Raw genomic sequence first — 20903 nt, forward strand, 5'->3', positions numbered from 1 at the left:
CGGACAGTGCGGGGCTCTGTCTCTTGTTGGGATCGTTCTGGAGCCGCTAGGGCGGAGTAAAGTCAGATTTAAATTCCTCTCAGCCATCAGGCAGTGAGAGCAGAGGGTGGGCGGGTCCTTCCTCAGAAACAACCAATAGCAATGAGGAGGCGGAGCCTTTGGTGCGCATGGGAGACAACCAGCCAATGGAATTTCCGGGGCGGGGCGGCGAGCCAATAGCGCGGGCTGGTTTGATTCAAAGGTGCCTATAAAAATCTCAGGCGACCACCGCAGCCAAGTGGATCGGTTCTGGGCACCGCCATGGCTGCTCGCTGCGAGTTGTTAGACGACCTTCCCGCGGCCTGCCTGTCTCCGTGCGGTCCGCCCAACCCCACGGAGCTGTTCAGCGAGGCGCGGCGCCTGGCTCTCGAGCAGCTGCTGGCCGGCGGCCCCAACGCCTGGGATGCCTTCTTACGGCGCGAGCGGCTGGGCCGCTTCCTCAACACCGACGAGGTGCGTGAGGTTCTGGGCGCCGCCGAGCGGCCGGGCGAGGACGGCGCGGTGGTGACCGAGGAATCGTTCGGATCCTCTCACGACTGCTCGTCGGGCACCTACTTTCCGGAGCAGTCGGACCTGGAACCTCCGGCGTTGGAGCTCGGCTGGCCCTCCTTCTACCGGGGTGCCTACCGCGGTGCCACGCGTGTCGAGGCTCATTTCCAGCCCCGCGGCGCGGGCGCAGGCGGCCCGTACGGCTGCAAGGATGCACTACGCCAGCAGCTGCGCTCCGCCCGAGAGGTGAGCGGCCCCCCCGAGTCTCCCACTCGCCTACGTGGCAACTCTACACCAGATTCCTGGCCACCTTAGCAGCCAGTAGGGGAGGAGCATCGGTCTTCTGAAATTGGGAGTCGTGTCGTAGTTCCAACTCCTGTTACTGGTACTCCTGGGGCAGGGTGGCTGTTCGTTCAGACCAAAGTGGGTTGCAGAATTCCAGGGCCATTAGCTGACACTAGATCCCACGTTCAGGAGGTTTTTAGGATACATTTTACTAAAGAGTCGCTTTACCCAGAAGATGATAATGGGAGACCATTGGAAGATCTGTAACTGTCTCTTTTCCACGCGTCTTAATGTTGTACACAGATAAATTCGAGCAGTCAGTTCAACTCCTTCCCTTCTGTGAGTGAGTCTGGTGGGAGATATTTTTAACCCCCAATGCCTGGGACTGTTCCAGGTAGCATTGATCCAAAATGCAAATCCTTCTGCCACTGTTTACAGTGGGTTTTTATCTTAGCTAGGGTCAGACTGCGGTTGCGGCCTGGTGTTGGGTAAAGAGTCTGGCCTGCCATAGAGAAACCACAGCAGTGGGATCAGAAGGCTATACTTGGGAGGGTGTGGCTACAAATTTGCATGCTGGTGAATACTGCTCAATTCACAGACTTTATGACTGTGCCCGGAATATGACAGACAAAGCCTTAGACCATGTCAAGACTTAGTGGGCCTGGTACCACTATATGTTAGGGTGCAGGTCAGGTTGACATTACCAAGTCTAGGAGCAAGATTATGTTCTGTTTTTGTCTTTTGTTTTTGTTTTTTATTTTTCTCTCTTCAAGACAAGGTCAGTGTAGCCCAAGCTTACCCGGAACTCACTAGCTTCAGTTTCAGGCAATCCTCCTGCTTCTGCCTTCCTCGTAGTGAAGCCAATGTTCCGGTGCTGGTTCTGTACCTGACTGGCAGGACTTTGATGATAAGTGTGTTGGTGACCAAATGTTTTGCTGTTCAGGGAATGGTATGGCTGTGGGCTAGATTAGTGTTAATTCTGTGGCGCCTTGGGTGGCCTAAGGGTCCATTCGATGCTGAAAACATTTTGCTTGTGGGTTCAGTCCAAAACTTATAAAGCTTTTGGAAGAGGCAACAGTGTGGACTGAGGGTGCATGCCCAAAGCTCCCCTCTGGGAGGAGAACTTGAGCACTGGGGACACCTTGGAAAGGAGAGAACTGGTCTCTGGGAAGGGAAGCGATTCGGGTTGCTCTGACCTTATGCTCAACCTGGGTGAAGAGCACTGGAGCTATAGAGGTCAGAAGAAAAACTCCTTAAAAGGGATCAGGGCTGCAGCAGAGACTGCCCTATCTCTCTTGCAATCTGAAGCCATCGGTGGGTAGGTAGGGCCTCCTGTTCTCCTCTGTACCTACTTCACACGTCTCCTAGATCCCTGGAACTGGAAGCTGGGCTTCCCTACTGAGGAAGGCGTTATGCTCCTTTAAATCTAATGAGCATTCTTTTTTTTTTTTTTTTTTTTTTTTTTTTAGTATATATGCCAAACTGCATATTTACACAGAGCCTCCCAACTGTCACACTGCCAGGGCGGCAACTACAGGAGAGGGGGTGTGGTTCTCGTTCTTAGTTTTCCAGGGACTGGGGATGAGAAGGATTGCCACAGGCAATGAGGAAAGAGCTGGAAGAAAATCCAGAGTGGTGGTGACTTAGTTGGGCCCAGAAGGAAGGGATAGGGACCAAAAGAGGAAAAGATGACCAGAGCGGTGTCCCCAGCAGGAAGTCTGACCTGAAGGAGTTTAGGTTTACGAGGACTGAGGTTGCAAGGACGACAGAGATCTTCGTAAGAGGAAAGAGTCTGGATTAAGGCAGGGTAGGCAGGAGGACAGCTTTAGGCAGAGTTTCTTGCATTTGAGACACGATGAACTGGCCTGGAAAGGGAAGAAGGGAAGGTGTGAACAGTGAGGAAGATTGAAGGCTGGAGGTGGGGCTCTGGCAGGACGCCTATCTTAACAGCCGGAGGTCCTGGGTTCGAGCACACACCGAGGGGACAAGGGGAAAAAATGAAAGAGTGAAAGAGGTTAATACCGCTGCCTCCTCAGTTTTCACAGAGAGCAGCCAGGCTCTGCCTTCGAGTGCTGGGATTCAAGACCACCAAGCAGGCTGAGGCTAAGACTTGCTGGCCCGTGTAGGCAGTGATGCGGCTACACTGGACTACAGGAAGGAAAATAAGGAGTAACGTGGCAAAGGAGTGTTGTGTATATGAATTGGATTTAATGCGCGGCATGAGGCCTTCATTTGCTTTAAGAGAAAAAAAATGAGTCAATAAAAATTATGTCTCACCCCCTTTAATCCCAGCAGGCAGACACAGGCAGATCTCCGTGAGTTTGAGGCTAGCTTGGTATAAATTGCAAGTTTGGGCCAACAAAAGCTACGTGTGTGTGTATGTGTGTATGTGTGTGTGTGTGTGTGTGTGTGTGTGTGTGTGTGTGTGTGTGTATGTATGTATGTATGTCAAACAAAAACTGCTTTCTCTTTGCCAGAAGCTAAGTGTGTGTGTGTGTGTGTGTGTGTCAAACAAAAACTGCTTTCTCTTTGCCAGACAGTATTTTCAGTAATCTTGAAATTGTTGAGATTATTCTGTCTACTACACAGAGGATGAACTGGAGCAGGGAGAAGCTAGGTTCCCTTCAGGGAGTGAGAGAGCCAGGACTTTCCCCATGGCAGACTCCCCATGAGAATCCCCACTAACTACAGTGCTGTGCGTGTGCCCTGTGGGGAGACGTGCCCTGTGGAAGAGGACTAGTTCCTGAGAGGGATTAGAGGACCAACTTGCTGGCTGTCAAATGCCACCGCCTGTAAAGATGTGTCACTCTGGCTGTGGCCGTGTCCTTTGAAGCGCACTGCTCGTGACAGGGAAGACGTGACAGTTCATATGCCAGGTGTTCCCAGATGCCTGATCTGTACGCTGATGGCAAGCATTTGGGGCTCTAATTGAGTTCTTTACCCAGATTACCTCCCAGTCCTCCCAGTGGCCAGAGGAAGCTGCCCTTAAGGACATAGCAGAGGCGCCTAGGTCAGGTAGCTCACCGAGCCCTGGGAGGCGGAGCTGGGTTCAAGCCAGAGTGGCTGTGTGCCTGGCTCCAGGGCCAGCACCGTGCTTGCTTGGTTTCTCTTTGAACCCGTTATGCTCCGCCCCAGCTTCCTCCTCACTAGACGGAGGCCCACAGTCATCTTCCTCTCCACAGTCTCCCTGCTTCCCAGCTGGCTGAAGGTTTTAAACAGTTTCCCAAAGACTCGGACGTTGAATTCCCATGTTGCATATCTGATAAATAAGCAGTGACGATAGTGAGAACCGCCTGGGCTGAGGAGACCTTCGGCGGGTGTAGGTGCTTGCCTCCACTGTGAGCTGTGAGCATGCTACACATCTGTCAGTCAGTCAATCAGTCGATCAATTAATCAGTCAATCAATCGGTCAGTCAACCTATCAATGCTTTGTTGGCTTGGTTTTTATTTTTTATTTATTTTTTTATTGTAAAAAGACAAGAGTGGGGGTTGGGGATTTAGCTCAGTGGTAGAGTGCTTGCCTAGCAACTGCAAGGCCCTGGGTTCGGTCTCCAGCTCCGAGAAAAAAAAAAAAAAAGACAAGAGTGCCCTGTTTTAAGGAGAAGAAGGATCACAGAGTAGCAGTAGTTGTGAAAAGGTGGTTTGTGACCTCAAGACAATGGAGGTCCCTGGTGCTTAGATTTTTAAATTACAATGCATTTTTGCCTGGCTTGCGCAAGACAGACCTGCTGTTTCTAGTATCTGAATCAAAGAAAGAAATCTAGGAGATTGAATTCCCTGGGGCATGGTGGGGGTGTCCCACGTTCGTAGTGAGCCCAGAGGTGGGGACCAGGCTGCACGGCAGTGGGGTCAGATCTAGCTGCTTACTCCTCAGTGAGGAGATCTGTGTACCAGGCTAGATTCTCTGTGGTGGATCTGGAAGGAACCTAGATACCGGGTTCTGTGATCAGCACACGACCTAGGATACCAGGGGTGTTTGCCAAAAGTCAGGATTATCTTTCTGAATGGATGGCTCTGGGATGCGTTTCTCCGCCAGCTCTGGCTACATGGCATCTCCCTGGGCATCCGGCACAGAGTAGGTGCTCAGTATTTCTCGTGGAGGCCAGCCCATGCCCTTTTCATTCAGCCTCATGCTTTTGGGGAGGGGAGAATGGAGAGGCAGGAAGAGAAACTAAGGCGCTTCGGTGATTCTTTCTGCCACCTAGTATTTGATGGAGCCATGGCCCTGCCTGGAAGTGTTCTTGGCACTTCTGATGTGCCTGTTCCAGGATGCTGGTTGTTTCTCCTACCCCTCCCTGCTTTCTCTTCCCATGTCCCTCATTTTGAGATGATTTTTATGTGTTAGTCCAGTTGAACTTGAGATCCTCCTGCCCCGACCTCTCCTGCAGTACCTATGTTTCCCAGATATCCCAGCCTCTGGGTGGGAGTTGAAGGCCAAGCTCACTCTGCTTGGAGATCTCACACTTCCACACTTGTTCTTACCAGCTGCTGGTCCTTACACGCTTTTGTTCCAAAGAGGCCACTTATGGGGCGAGCACACCTGAGAGCATCCTTCTGACGACCAGAGCGCTAATGGGGCCTCTCTTACTGTGGAAGGGTCCAGCCAGGAGGGAGAGTAGCTAAGGAACCTGTTGGAGGTCCCTGGCACGTCTGAGGATGTTCTGAAGGACTGAGATCTCCCGAGCTTGCTCAACCCTCCCTGTGTCACGAGAAAATCTGTGCTGTGGGATCAGATCCTGTTCCAGATGCCAGCGTCAGCCCAACAGGGTTTCTCAACCTCGCCACTGTTGGCATTTGGAGTGGATGGTTCTTGGTCCTGAGGGGACTGTCCTGTTCACTGTGAGACTCTGAGCATCTCTGTTCCCATGCACTACACACTCTTAGCACTTCTCTCCTCCAATCAGTTATGACCTTCAAAACCTGTCTGCAGAGGGAACAACAAGGGGTCACTGCTCTGCTGGGGACAACAAGGAGTCACTGCTCTGCCGGAGAAAGATCTTGGAAAGGCAGCGGTGGTTGAGCAGCGCTGTGGAGGAACTGGATGCCACCACTAAGTACCTCCACAGTCCTCCTTCTGTGCCTTCATCTGCCATTTCATTGTTTATTCTTATTAGTTTTGGCAGGGGTTTGAGATAGGGTCTCACTATGTAGCCCCAACTAGCCTAGAACTTGTTATGTAGACCAGGCTGGCCTTGAACCCACAGAAATCTGCTTACCCCCTGCGTGCCACCATGCCTGAGTTTCCTAATTGTTTTAAGTAAGCATCAGACAGTAGGGAAGCTGCAGGATCCTTCTCTAAGCCGTTCATATATGCGGCTTCATTTCTCTCTGAAAAAGCCAAAAACCAAAGAGTACAGTGGTTATACTGGCTTTAAATGGCCTTGATGTGCTGGGTCTGGTGGCTCAGCCTGTAATCCTAGCTCTTGAGGGACTGAAACAGCAGGTTCCAGAATTGGAGGTTAGCCTCAGCTCTACAATAGGAACTAGTACTGAAGAAGCAAACAAGGTCCTGGCGTAAATGACACCAGCCTCCAGAGGGGAGAGTTTCTGCTCTGTTCTCCATTGACCTAGTTGTACCACCCCTGTGTCTGCTCCACGGAAACACTGACAAAAACAGGACTGGAGGCATACTGATTGTTGTAGCTCCTACCGAAGGCCCAGAAGGAACAACAATGTCACATGTAGAGGACCAGGGAAGAAATTAGTAGGTGTATGCCATGGAGAACCCCACGGCTCTCAAGACAAATGAGGGCAGGCTCTGAGTCAGACAGAGTCCAGAATAGCGTGGGCCAATGCAAGTGCCCATGCGTAAGTACACGTGGTCATTTAAGTTTGTATGAATTAAAGCTAAATTTAAACCTTGGTTCCTCTGTCATCTCAGAAGGTTCTCATGGACGACGCTGTCCAGAGTGTGTCATTGTCCAGCCTTTTATCTATGGATGGATGTGAACGTGCGATGCTGCATGGATGTGAACGTGTGCTGCTGCGTGGAGGTGAATGTGTGCTGCTGCATGGACGTGAACGTCCGCTGCTGCATATTCCCACATGTACTTGTTTATCCTAAGAGTGGAAGGAAAACCCACAGCCAAACCATTGGGGTGATTCATTAGCCTGAGAGAAAAGGAAAGAAAAGTACCCCCCCACCCCCACCCCAAAGAAAGAGGCTGCATGATTTTCCCACTGTCCCTCCTTCTGGGACAATAGTGAGAAACTGCTAATAAGTTTAACTTTTCACTCTGGAAATTTACATTCTCTTGTTTGTTTTTAAACCCAAAAGGCTATTTCAAAGTAGTTTCAAAGAATTTTTTTTTTCAAAAGAAATCTCAATTGAGCCGTTTTAGTCCCATTGAAACATGTAACAAGTGGTGGCTCCTGACTGTAATTAGCATTTTGGAGACTGAAGCAGGAATAGCTTCCATTTGAGACTAGCCTGGGCTAATACCAAGACTTACCTCAAACAAAAACAAACGAACAAAATCATAGAACTCACTGGGGTAAATGGTACGTTTGACGGTTTTAGCAAGAAAAGTCTATAGGTGATTGATGACGTGTTCAGCGTAGGGATTCAGTGGCCGGTCGGTCTTCCAGGCTGACACAGTTTACAAGGCTTTGTCAGAATTCCAAGCATTCTGTACACCTGATCTGCCTTTATGACTCTGGGGAGGAAGGGAGGGAAATTGAGGCACACAGGAAAGGGGTGATTGACATGTGCTTCCTGCTGGAATGAGAACAGGAACGACTGGCCTTGAGTGGCCCCTTCGGACCATGCATGCGCCTGGTCAGAGGGCAAGCCGCCTGTTTCAGGGGTGTGTGGCAGCAGCAGGAAGGCCTTGTTTCAAGGACACCAAACCTCACGTTACATATCTTGTCTAGGCATGGTGGCAGGGTCAGGACTAAGAATATAGCAGCTGCCACTGAGGGTTTTCTCATTGACTGAATCACCAGAGGGTATGAGGTGGGTGGTATTATGTGCACATTCTAGGAGCCGGTAGCATGTGACAGCTTATCCAGTTCTGCAGAGAGGAGGAATCCAGGGTGGTTCTGTAATCCGGTCACGTGACGGCTGAGCTTCACAAGGTCCCCCATCAGACTAGCTCGGGTTCTGTCAGCAGAACCGCAGGAGAGAAAGGGAGTTGTGAGAATCCTTGACTGACCGTCATTGTGTTATAAGTTGTCTGTCCTTCGTGGCGGACTTGAGCCGGCATGTTTTGTGGGATTCTCTACAGATCCTCTCAGGATTACTGCAAGTTCTTGGTAATCTCGAGGCTGCACGTTAGGCTTCTCTGTAACAACTTAGCGCAACACGTTTATTATGGTGGATTTGGAGGCACATGGGCACGGGTCGGCGTTTCAGCCCCTTACTTAAGTGTGCCCCTTGACCCAATTACCTAGCCCTTCCAAGTTTGTAAGCTTGGCATGATAGATAATGGGGATTGGACATCCTAGAGATCCTTTTGAGCTTTCAGGCTAAGCGGCAGTGGCAGGGATTCCAGGTTAGCCTAGTGAGTAATGAGAACAGGCTCTGCGCTCTGCCTCGTCGGAAGACAGAACCTGTGATCTCTGCCCTTCCCACTTGTTGGCAGGCTCCTTAGCCAGTTAGTAAAAACCTATTAAGGGACTGGTGATAGGCTTGTGGGTTGTCACTCCTGAACATGGGGGACTGGGCACATGGGCGGCCCCTCCAGATGTGGCTTAAGGAAACACAGGTAGTGTGGTATAGCTGCCCCTCCCTCCCAGCTTCTGGCCAACCAGCCGGATGCTTCCTCCACGAGTGTCTGGCAGATAGGTCTGACCCTGTAATAATAGACTTTGCAGTCACCATACTTCTAACCTGGAGAGAAGGGGCTAGCCTCATGCAGCTCATACTGAGAGAAGGTGGTGCCTAGGGTAGCTGTGGGCACTTGGTGGGGTGGGCACCCCTAAAGGAGAGTGGGCTCAGCGACAGGTGTCTGTGCCGCCTTTCCAGTCCAAGTGTTCTGCGGCTCGGCAGTCTGCAGCGTGAGGTCTTCGGCCAAGGGAGGCATTGTGCCATGATTGCTGTTCTCTGCAGCCTAGAACCCACCACATGTCAACCTGACACCCAAATAAATACAGATTTTATATCAGCCTGGAAATCCTGGGGAAGCAATACACACTAATGAGTTTAACTTTTGCTGTGGAAATGCCCACTTTCCCAAGTGGATGTGTCCACCCGGAAAGCAGGGATAGTCGGTGAAACTGAGGCTAGGTCAGCCAGGTCTGAAAGGACTGTCCTTTCTAAGAGGCAAGCGGCTGCAGGCCTGCTTCAGCAGTGTAGGACTTGGATATCTGAGGGCAGGGCTGAGGGGGCCAGGCATAAGGGTCTAGGGAGGGCAGGCCTTGAGGGAAGGAGAGCCTTCCTGCGCTGGTCTCCAGATAGATAAGGCAAGTCTTCTGAGGGTCCTACTTTAGTAAGGAGGGTGTGCTGGATGCAGGAGGATCAGGAAAGTAAAGCAGTCCTTCCCTCTCAGATACCCTGAGTGAGGCAGACCTTCATATTTAGCTTATGGGAAAGGTTGAGGCTTTGAAATCAAACAGGAACCAAACTGCAAATTACTACCCGTCAGCCACCACAGGTGTTGTTCGTACACCTGTTTTATTAATTGGGCAATCAGAACTCTGGCAGGCCCTTGTGCTCTGGGCCCTGCTCCCATTCTGCCTCTGGTGGCCTTCTCTGACTCTGCCAACTGGGCTGGGTTCCTAGTCCCTGTTTGAGTAGCCCCTGGGGTGTGTTCATTGCCCATCACTCTGCGTCTCCTGGCTTCTCCTCCTTTCTCAGTGGACTAGCCCATCAGCTAGCTGTGTTAGCTCACAGGGGTTCCGCTGACCATCAGAGAGGCCAGTAGGTCTGCACAGGTTTCTCTTCCTCCTCCAGGAGCTCTGTTCTAATTCTTGCACCTTGGATTCAAGTGCACTCTGTGGAGAGCCAGGCTCGAAGGTCTCTCACCAGCTCGTATGTGTTTCTGTGGCCCTGTGCCCATCACTGGGCTCTCCCATGGATCCATTTGTTCCCCTGTGGCCTCATAGCTCCTGGCTGGGACTTTTCCTCTTTCAGCCCCTAGTCCTCCACAATGTCTGCAGAAGTCTGTTAGCCCCAGACGTCTCCATCCCCAGTAGGTGGCTGTCCCAGAGATTCTCAGTCTGAGTTAGAGGAAGTAGGTTCAGGTCTCTGGCAGCATCTTCCCTTCTGGAGTCAGCTATATGTACCCCCCTGTGCAGGCAGCGTGGCCAGAAGGGCTGGAGTCAGCTCTCTGTGGACTCCCCCTGTGCAGGCAGCGTGGGCCAGAAGGGCTGGCACGACTTCCATGGCCTTCTGACATCTCATATGCCCCTCTGCCAGTCACATCCCGTGGCTCCCTTTCCAGCCACCATGGTATGCACCCTGTCCTTCCCAGCCTCTTCTGTCATCTGGTGATTTCCTGTTAGAGGGCCCTTCACTTCTCCCGTGGCCTCCTGTCCCAGGCAGGCCTTGGATTTGAGATCTTCCTGCCTCACCTTCCCAGGGAGCTGAGATTACAAATCTGTGCAATCAGGCCTGACTTCTTATCTTATTCTTATCTGTGGTTCAGCTCTCAAGTTTCCCCTTGGAAGAAGCCTCCCTCCTCTCTCTGAGTGCCTGTCTTGCCTCCCCTCACAAGGCAGCTGACTTACTGCTCCCTACAGAATATGTATGCCTTGTTTTGCTTTCCTTATCCATGCCCCGTCAGCCCTGGGTAGCCATCTCTGCCCAGTGTAGGCCAGCCTGCCTTGGACTAAGAGGCACCAGGCCTAATTGAGCTAAGCCCATTCCAGACTTGCTCTCAGTCAACCACCACAGCAGTCCCGCCACTCTGTGCTGTTATTTCAGCCTTCTAGAGGGGAAGGAACCCAAGGAGAGAGAGGTTAAGCGCCAGGTCACACAGCTAGCAAGTGCCATGCTGAGTTCCTGTCCTGGCTTTGGCCTTTAAACCCTGTTACAGGCCCCAAATCAACCGGGTAGACACAACTCTCAGGGCCCATAAGCTTCTGGAGATGCCACCAACTCTAAAATGTGTTTTGTTTCGTTTCACTCACTGCTCGGGAGAGTTTATGAAGGTCAGGCAGGGAGTGGGGTGAAGGCAGCCAGAGAGACACTCCATGATCCCAGGGGCACTGACTTCATGTGAGCAAGTGGAACCCTGTGGGTTAGAAAGGTAGCAGCAGCATTGCCCGTTTGCCTCCGCATTTCTTTCTCTCTTAGGGTTTTTTCTCCCCCTTGAGATAGACTTTCACTCTCTCCAGGCTGACCCCAGCCTCTCAAAGAATGGGATTATATGCTAGGGGCCCCATAGCTGGTTTCAGGATGTCTTTTTAACCCTACAGATACTTAAGGTACAAGCCTGCCAGTTACTGTCTCAAGCTCTCCACCATGGAGACGAATCCTTTCACTGGAGGGCTCTGCTGTAGTAGACGGAAGGGGTGTCTAGACTGAGAAGCAGCTGTAATTCTCAGCAAAGGGGTTAATGTGATTCAGAGACAAGGGATTTTTACAGTTGAAGCTGGGAGATGGAGAAGCCCTGACCACTCCCAGTTGCAAAACAGCTCCCAAATGCTGCCTTCCTGACTTGATCTGTAGGAACTTGTTCTATGCCTGGGTGTTTTTACATCCCTGCCTCCCTGCCTGGAATTTCTGAGGGCCCTTGAAGCAGGAGATGAGGCTCTGCTGTTTATAGGTTCTGTAAACGAAGGAAGGAAGGAAGCTGGTGCGGTCAGCGTCTCCCTTGTGAGGGGCTGTCTGAGCAGCTGCAGCCACACGGGTGATGAGGTGGTTAGGCAACTTGGACCCTGCAGCCGTGCAGTTGTCTAGGTTTTCCTGCAAGCCCGATTTGTAGCTTAGGAAGCAGACATTCAGCACAGTGATACTTTGTCCACGGACACATGGGTGCACATTGGCTTTTAGCTCTGGTCTGGGCTGGGTGTGGAAAATCAGTTTGTATCAGGAACACATTGCTGGGGAGAAGAAAGAACAGCTGAGCTGAAGGGCATGATCTTGAGGTAATATTTCCAGGTTCTTATCCTGACTGGTGGGGAATCTGTGGTGTTGGGAACAGAGGATGGGGTGGGGCCTCATCTGATCATTCAAGCACAGAATTGGTAATAGATGGAGTTTTTCTAAAACAGGGTGAAAATACTCAGAGACCATACATAATCCAGAATTGGACAATAGTCAAAAAACCGTGGACTTGAATACTAATAGTCAAAGGGGGCTTCGGAGAGAATGTGAGGTCTTTTTCTTTACATGTACTTATTTGTGTGGTACACATATGCTATGACACACATGCGGAGGTCAGGGGGACAGCTTGCTGAAGCTGGCTTCTCTCTTTCTACCATGTAAGTTCTGGGGATTGAATGCAGGGCATCTGGTTGGTAGCAAGCACCTTTACTAGCTGAGCTGTCTTGCCAGCCCCAAGATTGTAGTTAACAACTTTACAGACAGGGAACTGAAGCCAGACTGGGAAAGCACGGCGACTGAGGTTCCAGCGTGTGGTCCAAGAACCCAGACAGCTTGCTAGTCCACACTGAAGCTGGAGGGTAGGGCTTAGCAGTGGCACAGAAGTTAAACGAGAAGTTTTCCAGTGTGGAATAGGTTGGCTGGAAGACGGTGGCTAGTGTTAGCTGGGCCAAGCCAGGACTTGTCAGACATGGGAGCCCAGGTGTCTCTGGAGGTGGAAAAGAGCCAATGGTGGGGACATACTGCTGAAGAAGAGAGTGTCTTTGAGGATGGGATTTAGAGTTCCTTACTTTTCCTTCTGCCTCATCTCCTAGGTGATTGCTGTGGTAATGGACGTTTTCTCAGACATCGACATCTTCCGAGACCTGCAGGAGATCTGTAGGAAACGGGGGGTGGCTGTGTACATCCTTCTGGACCAGGCTCTGCTCTCCCACTTTTTGGACATGTGCATGGATCTGAAAGTTCATCCTGAGCAGGAAAAGGTTTGTGGGACACCATTTCTGTCTTCCCCACTTTAGTAACATGGCAGAGTTCCCATGATCTACAGTGAGCTGCTGCTGCTGCTGGTGATGGACTCCCCACTAACAAGTGAGGAAACAGAAGTCTCACAGAAAATGACCACCACCCTTGACCTTGTAGTGTCATTCCTAGGTAACTACCCAGAGGAATGAAAGCACGTGCCTGTTTATAGATGCTGGGAGTTTCATCAGCTAAGGAGTGGATAGACACTACACCGTCTGTTCAGAACAATAGAATAGTATTCTCCCTTCAAAGGGTCTGAAGTACTGACACATGCTACCACATGGGTGACCCTGAAAACACTGTAGTAAGTGCAGGAAGCCATATAGAAACAGTCATATGCAGTATGATCCCATGTATGTGGAAGCCCAGAACAGGGTCATCTGGAGAGACAGAAGGTAGAGTAGCATCGGGTTATGGGCATGTGATAAAGGGATGGGTAGGTTTGTAACTAAAGGGGTTCAGGCTCTTTTTTTTTTTTTTTTTTTGAGGTAATGAGAAAGTTCTGTAACTGTGCACATGGCTCTGTACATCTTAACCAGCACAGATTTGTACTTGAAGCAGGTGAATTTTGTGGTGTGTGATTTACATCTCCATTAAGCCATCGATAAGAAAAGGCAAAATGGCTGTCAGGCTTCTCAGCAGTGAGTACAGACCTGTCCATAGCCTAGCCGACATGTGGTGGCTAATGCCTCCATGGCTCCAGGGAACTCCACTTTTTGCTACAGTGGCTATTTTGGAACTCTTGTCCTGTTCCCACTACGGCCCACTGTTCTAACAAATGTGATATAGATAACCCTCACGGCGGCCCTGTAGCAGTGGTCCTGATGCTTTGGATCAGGAAATGGTGAGATGGAGAGCCCAGGAGTCCACAGCTACAACATGCCCCGCTTTGATTCAGTCTGCCTTCCTCTCAGTTGTTATCCCCAGTGTGCAGTCATATTACCTACTGCTGCTGCCTTCTCAGGACAGAAGCAGACGTCGTCTTTCTCTAGGCATGTAAATAATTCAAGTGTTTTGGTATAAGGCCAGAGTTGGCTTAGTGTCTTTGTGAATGAGGTAAGAGAGACATTTGTTACAGAATTCATGTTTAAAGGATGGAGCAACTAATGAAGCCAGAACCTGCCTTACTCTCATGCTTCCAGGCACTTGGCATGAGGAATGGCACGGTCAGCAGGAGCCGGCCTCTTGCCACTCAGGCCTCTGCATGAGAGCCTCTGACTTCATATAGTACCCTGTAATCAAGCAGTGTGGCTTCCAAGTTTCTTCTCAGTGGCTTCTCCTTCAGAGTGTCAGTTGGCTGGTTTTTCTAATGAGCAAACCAAGGATTGGGTTGACCCTTCCAGACTGAACTGAAACAGCCGTGTGATCGAGCAGTCAATGAGCAGGGAGAACTCAAGGAAAATACCACTTGGGCGTGGTAGAGAACACTGCCATCCAGCCAGGCATTGAGGCCACGGCTGCTCTTGTGGAAGTGTGGAAGGTGTCGGGGTATAATTTCAAGGTGCTCTTGGGTAATTAGGCTGAGTCTCAGCAGCAAGGAAAAAAAAAACAACAACAACAAAAAAAAAAACCAAACCAAACCAAAACAAAACAAAACAAAAAAACCTTCAGAACTGTTCTCGCTCTGGAAAGCCATTCCCTCTGCTTCCTCATAAGGCAGAGACTGCTGACTTTGTTGACTGCTGCCTTCATGGTGGTCCAGGGCCTCTGCAAGAAGCCTAAAGACAGTTTGTCTTTATAGTGGGTTATCTCCTTCCTAGGTGGCCAACCAGCCTCCTCCTAGGTTTGCCTGTGTCGTGGGTCTGTGTTTTTCTCAGAGGCATCCCCTGCCCTGTGTTCTGATTGGTTCAGAATACTGAGTCATCCTGTCTGCAAGAATTTGGCTGCATATTCACAGGCAGGTGTACAGAAGTGCTGTGTCCACAATTACAGGCCTCCATAATGTTCCGATGTGTGTTAAAGGGAGGGACACAGAGCCATCCCTGACCCTACAGGTAGAGTGTTTCTATGGCTATGGTGTGTTGACTTGTTTGGGAGTTATTACCTCTTCTATCCAGCCAATTCCATATGCTCATCTGTGAATACTCCGGCGAGTTTTTTGTTTGTCTGTTTGTTTTGTTTTATTTTTTTATTTTATTTTATTTTTAAGAAAATCTTTACCTTGGAATTAAGATTTATAAAGGGTTACAGAGATGGATACCCGAGTTTGGTTCCTAACAAGGGTGTTTGGTGGCTCTCAAGCACATGTAATTTTAGCTCCAGGGTGTCTGACACACTCACATGCACATACACACACACAGAGACTCGTAATTTAAATTTTTTAAAAATTGGTTTTTAAAAGGTTTAAAAAGAAGTCACTATATGCATTTGTGTGTGTCATTATGGGAATAATTGTCTGTCCATATGTATAGAGCGTACCTTTTTGGTTACTGTGTACCTGTAGGAAATGTAAAATGTCTGATTAATTCCCACATGGTGTGTTAGAGGCCTGCCCTCTTATTACTGCTTCAATCCCCTTCCAGTGTGGGGAGAAGTAGGCTATTATTCCTTACTGATTTAGTGCAAAGAAATAGGAGTGGTGCCAGCTTGGTTTTCAGCCCTTGCCAAGGTTATTCATTACTCACATACTTTCTTTGATTCTTTTATCTCCCGTGTTTTATTTCAAAATCATTTCTTGGATTCCATTAGTTTCCTCCAAAAAGCAAATATTCCTTTATAGTATATAGTACATCACACATGAGCTAAGGAAGGGTCTCTAAATATAAGCCAGATGCAGTGGTGCAGGCTGTAATCCCAGCACTTGGGAGGCTGGGGCTAGGGGAGTGCATGTTCAAGGCCAGCTTGGACTATAAGGTGAGTAAGGCCTCTTCTCTTCCTGTGAGAGGATGGACTAGATGCAGGGGTAATGTTACTTGAGCAGTAGCTGGCTGTGCATCACGTGTGCTGTCACTAAATGGTGGCCATATCAAATGGGTATGTTTAGGACCAGCTCAGTTCACTGGATAGTGTCACGGAGTTGGCCATTGACCTTTTGTTTTCCTCACACCCTCCCCAACAGCTGATGACGGTGCGGACCATTACAGGAAATATCTACTATGCAAGGTCAGGAACAAAGGTTGTTGGGAAGGTTCATGAGAAGTTCACACTGATTGACGGAATTCGGGTGGCAACGGGCTCTTACAGGTATGTTCTGAGTAGGTGCCTCACCCTAAAGTCCAAACCCTTTAGAGGAGTCAGTGCTTGCTCATGCCAGTCACAGCCCTGTGGCAGAGTCCCCCAGGAGTTCACACCTGCGTGTGTGCATTGGTTCATAAAAGCCATCTTTTGTTGAATGTAGACAGGGCAAGAGTCACTTTCTTCTCCCTGTGGCCCACAAAACAAAATCACAAGTTAAACTAAGCTTGCGACCCTCATAGTGATAGTCCTGCATTCAATTCTTGGCCTAGGCCTTTGGGGAAAAACTGGAGGCTAATTGGCCTCATACCCTGGTTCCCTGGGGAGTTGGACCCCACCTACCCTGCTTACTTGAGGGTGAGGACATCTGCAAATGTTCTAGGCAGACTGACGCTGTTCGTTTATATTTAACTACAATTCTTGTAGTGAGTACTTTAGTCTAGAAAGCGCTGGGCATATTCCAGGCCCACCTCAGAAGTCCACTCTGTCAGTAGCATCTTTGTGTGGAGAGAGGAAGATGAGTGCAGGGCTGAGGTCACAGTGGGTGATGCTAATCCCTGGAAGTTGCACCATTCTTACTCAGACCATGTTAGGCTGTGTGCTTGGCTGTCCCTATGTTACTTGTCCAATGGTACATGCGAGGAATAGAGTTAGCAAAGAAAACCTTGTTTTTATAGAGTGTGCATCCCTTGATTTTGTACCATCCATGGGTGAGGTAGTGTGATAAGCAGCTCTAGGTACCTTCCTTTTCAATGAGTAGCACCATTGTTCAAAACTGAGCCCATGTTCTTGAGACTTCCTTTTAGTCAGCACTTAGAAGTACCAAGGGGACTGGATACTTAACTGTACTGACAAAAGTCGACTCAGAGTGGATTTTGGCTATTTAAAAATCTGTAAGGATATAAAAACTGACCTCTACAAAAGCATTGTTCTACCACCAATGACAGTGATATTTTGATATGTTGAGACACACTGCAGCCCCAGGGTCAGGCAGCCCCTTTGTTCCTGTTACCCCATTGTGGGTAGAGTCTTGGGCTCCAAAGCAGTTCTTGGGCAGCATGTGTATTAGTCATGGTCCCTGTTTGTTGTTCCCTCTAGATAGGGTTTCTCTGTGTAGCCCTAGCTGTCCTGGAATTCGATCTGTAGACCAGGCTGGCCTCAAATTCACGGAGATCTACCTGCCTCTGCCTCCCAAATGCTGGGATTAAAAGTGTGCACCACTCACCACCCGAAGTCACCCTTCAAAGTCACAAGAAATAGTTTAAAATGAGTTTCAGGGTCCCCCATTACAAGTGCCTGCTTCCGATCCAAACCTCAGTGTCAGGAGGCTAACTCAGACAGCGCAGAGTGAGGCAGCAGGTCCCGGAGAGCGCTGGGATGGGAAGGTGCATCTGACTATAGCTCCCTGGGCCTAGGTGGGGGTGGGTGGGGTTCATTAGAACACTGTCTCCTACTCTGCCCTACTCTTCGTTCTCTTAGCCTCTTCATTTGAAGGCAAAGACCCTTGTTTACTTACCCCACCATTAGCAGCTGTTTTCCAAATGGAGAGAGACTCCTGAAGCAGGAACACATCTCTGAAAACTCATTTGGCCCTGGTAGGATCACATGTGCACATTAGATGAATCCCAGGGATCAGACATGGCTGTCCTGGACCATGTGCCCACCCCATTGAGACTAGAGTGGATGTGTGCATTTGGAGACTGGAAGAGGTTCTGTTTCAAGAGGAAGGGACACTGGATGGGCAAGGACACCAGGCTAATGAATCAGCTAGAAAATGTGCCGAGCACTGGCACCATTGGAGGAGTAACCATCCCCACTAGAGAAACTGGAAGATGTGCCAATAGCTTCCCATGTGGGCATCCCCAGCTGATTCTCTAAGCTTGAGAATGAGGCTGCTGGCCTAAATATTTTATACCTTTTTGCCAGGGTCTGAAGCTGAGCCTGAGGATTGGGCTTGTGTGTGTGTTGGGTTTTGAAGTGTGTATTGTTAGTTCATCTTAGCACCAAAGTTGTCACTCTTACATGGCAGCTACTGAGAAGGCAGGGACACCGATCCCTTATCCTCACCAGTTTGTGTATTTTTAATCCTTCAGTTTTACCTGGACCGACGGCAAGTTAAACAGCAGTAACTTGGTAATTCTGTCTGGCCAAGTGGTTGAACACTTTGATCTGGAGTTCCGGATCCTGTACGCCCAGTCAGAGCCCATCAGCTCCAAACTCCTGTCCAACTTCCAGATCAGTGGCAAGTTTGACCATCTGGCTGACCAAAAGCCACAGTCGAAGGAGCCCACACTGGGCAATCTGCTGCGTATCAGGCTGGCCAGACTCTCAAGTACTCCCAAGAAGACCGGCCTGGACCCAGAGGTGCCGCCAAAGGACAGAGACAAAACCAAGCGCCACGATTCTGAGACTTCCACCATCAGTGATGAAGACTATTTCTGCAGCCACAAGGACCAGCTAGAGGAGAGCAAGGTGGTTGATGCTGCTACCCAAACAGAGCCAGGAGAAGAGATGGCTGCAGTAAGCCTGAGCGAGGTGGGAACTCAGACTAGTTCCAGCATGATGTGTGCTGGGACCCAAACCACAGTTGTCACCAGGGCAGCGAGCTCCCAGGCCACAGTGTGGTCCAAGTCCACCACCACGCAGACTGAAGCTGACGAGAGCTTCCTTCCTCAGGGTGCCCAGTCTAAAGAAGAGTCACCGGCATCCAAGATGTCGGTGTCAAGGTCTTCCAGTTTGAGGTCATCCTCCTCTGTGTCTTCCCAGGGCTCACTGGCAAGCTCGGTCAGCTCCCATGTTTCCCTGTCAGGCACTGATCTGCACACTCCCGGATACCCCAAGTACCTGGGTCTGGGCACGCCCCATCTGGATCTGTGCCTGAGGGACTCCTTCAGAAACTTGAGTAAAGAGCGGCAGGTCCACTTCACTGGCATCAGGTCCCGGCTCACCCAGATGCTCACCGTGCTCTCAAGGAGAACGCTCTTCACAGAGCACTACCTCAGCTACAGTCCTGGGAGCTTCACCAGAGCGTCCACCAACCTGGTTTCTGTGAGGGACATAGCACTCTATCCTCCCTATCAGTGACTGCTGGACTCAGCCAGCCCTCTATCCCCGCCCCACAGAGCCTCACATTCTTGTCCTCAGCTCCCTTCTTTCACCTGACACTGGGGCCACCTTTGCCTTTGATTCTGCAGCACTGTTTGATATTTTTATTTTTTGTTCTGTCGAAGCCATCTATTGGTTTAAACACTATAGGTACTTTTCCCCCATTTGCACAATTTTAATATTCTATCATTACATAGGTGTTTTAAGGTTGGTTTGAGAGATATCGTTTTGTATGTGCATGTTCTCTGACTTAATGCTTTGAGTCACCACTGTTTTTTAAAATCAGAATCATATTTAAAAGTTAAACACTATTGTTTCTTAACTGACTTTCTCTTGAATATCTGTGTTCATAGTATTAAATGAGTATAGACAACTTTTTGTTTGCTCTTCTTTCTGGCAACCCTGGTCTTTATCTCTAAGGATGTGTCATAAATAAATGTACCATATAGGTATTTTGTGTGATTCTTTTTTGTTTTAAAAACAGTTTTGGGAAGTCAATGGTCCAAATTGTAAAGGAGCACGTAAGAAGCTGGGTGGTGGTGCACACCTTTAATCCCAGCACTATGGAGGCAGAGGCAGGAGGATCTTTGAGTTTGAGACCAGCCTGGTCTAAAGAGTGAATTCCAGGACAGCCAGAGCTACACAGAGAAACCCTATCTCAAAAAAACAAAAAGTTAGACGAAAGCAAAGTGTGGTGGCACATGCCTCTGATCCCAGCACTTAGGCAAAGACAAGAAGGTCTGAGTTTGAGGCCAGCCTGATCTATTCAGGGAGACCCTGCCTAAAAACCAAAATGTAAAGTTAAATGACTTTGAGCTGGTACTGGGGTCAAGCCATCCTTGGCATGGTGAAAACTGACATTACTGTATGCCTGAGGAAGCTTGCTGGCATAGCAGGCCTTCGTGTGTGCCCCTCTCAAAGAAAAGGCCTGAGCTGCTTCGGTGAGGACCTGGCTATCTGCCAAAGGAGTCCTGCGTGTGCATTCCTGGGTTTACATTCACTCCAGTGGCCCCAAAGGGCCCAGTTTCATCAGATGGGTGTATTGTCGATGATTTAGCAATCCTATATTCCAGAGTAGGGGCAAGAAGGACACTGATAATTATCCTAGATTCCTGGTCCAGTGTCAGGCGATGTAACTGCTTCTTATATCCTGCTAATCTGGATTGGCATGGCCATGGAATCCTTTTTTTGTCAAGCCCCATTCATAAAAACAGAACAAAAGGAAGAGAGAAATCATGGCTTCCTCTTCTGGCTTGCTAGCCCAGAAATCTACAGTAAGTAGGGCGTTGTCTGTGGGGAGAATGCTGACAGATGCAGATCAGGAATGTACCCTGCAGGTTTTCATGAGTGTTCCAGGGCTGCTCTCATGACAAGGTTATCTGCTGGGTTAGTGCTGTGGTCTGTAGCTGTCAAGTACATGTCAGGACAGTGGCGCATGGCTGTGAACCCTCTGTGCTAATCCTCGAGTATACGGTTTGCAGGCTTAGATCGCTTTGTGTGCTGCCTTAAATCCTCATGCTAGTCCAGTGAGTACAGGTTAGACTGCTGGCATCCTTATTCTTAGATACAGAAACAGGCTGAAATTAAACAGCCTACTCACGATCATATACCTGCTATATGATGACATAAAAAGAGAGGCACCCAGATCCTCTATCGTGTGCCTCTCTTCTTTGCTCGCAGTAGAAAGGAAGGCCTTGGAGCCTGTTGCTTGTGTAGTGGGAGTTAATGCAGTAGTGGGACAGCCTCATGAACAGGTGCAGGCACAAAACCCTGATTGTGACCATGCATTTCAACTCTTGGC

General features: G+C 49.5%; 1 protein-coding gene across 3 annotated transcripts; it reads left to right on the top strand.

Annotated features, from left to right (window-relative positions):
- The first annotated feature begins 275 nt into the window (after positions 1-275).
- On the top strand, positions 276-19554 carry Sack1d (scaffolding CK1 anchoring protein D). Of its 3 annotated transcripts, none has more exons than XM_087652349.1 (4): positions 276-774; positions 12616-12787; positions 15882-16006; positions 18091-18177. In XM_087652349.1, the coding sequence occupies exons 1-3, from the start codon at positions 301-303 to the stop codon at positions 15956-15958; spliced, it is 723 nt and encodes a 240-aa protein (XP_087508475.1). In that variant the 5' UTR covers positions 276-300; the 3' UTR covers positions 15959-16006; positions 18091-18177.
- The last annotated feature ends 1349 nt before the right edge of the window (positions 19555-20903 follow it).

This window comes from Rattus norvegicus, chromosome 3 (genome assembly GCF_021556685.1).
Source record: "Rattus norvegicus strain SHRSP/BbbUtx chromosome 3, alternate assembly SHRSP_T2T, whole genome shotgun sequence".
NCBI classification, from domain to species: Eukaryota; Metazoa; Chordata; class Mammalia; order Rodentia; family Muridae; genus Rattus; species Rattus norvegicus.

What these genes read in the sequence shown, in the direction of transcription:
- Sack1d (XM_087652348.1), top strand. Translation starts at nt 12,631, where the DNA reads ATGGACGTTTTCTCAGACATCGACATCTTCCGAGACCTGCAGGAGATC. An exon ending in TTCATCCTGAGCAGGAAAAG is followed by an intron (nt 12,784 to 15,881) that starts GTTTGTGGGACA and finishes CCTCCCCAACAG; the next exon opens with CTGATGACGGTGCGGACCAT. An exon ending in GTGGCAACGGGCTCTTACAG is followed by an intron (nt 16,007 to 18,090) that starts GTATGTTCTGAG and finishes TTAATCCTTCAG; the next exon opens with TTTTACCTGGACCGACGGCA.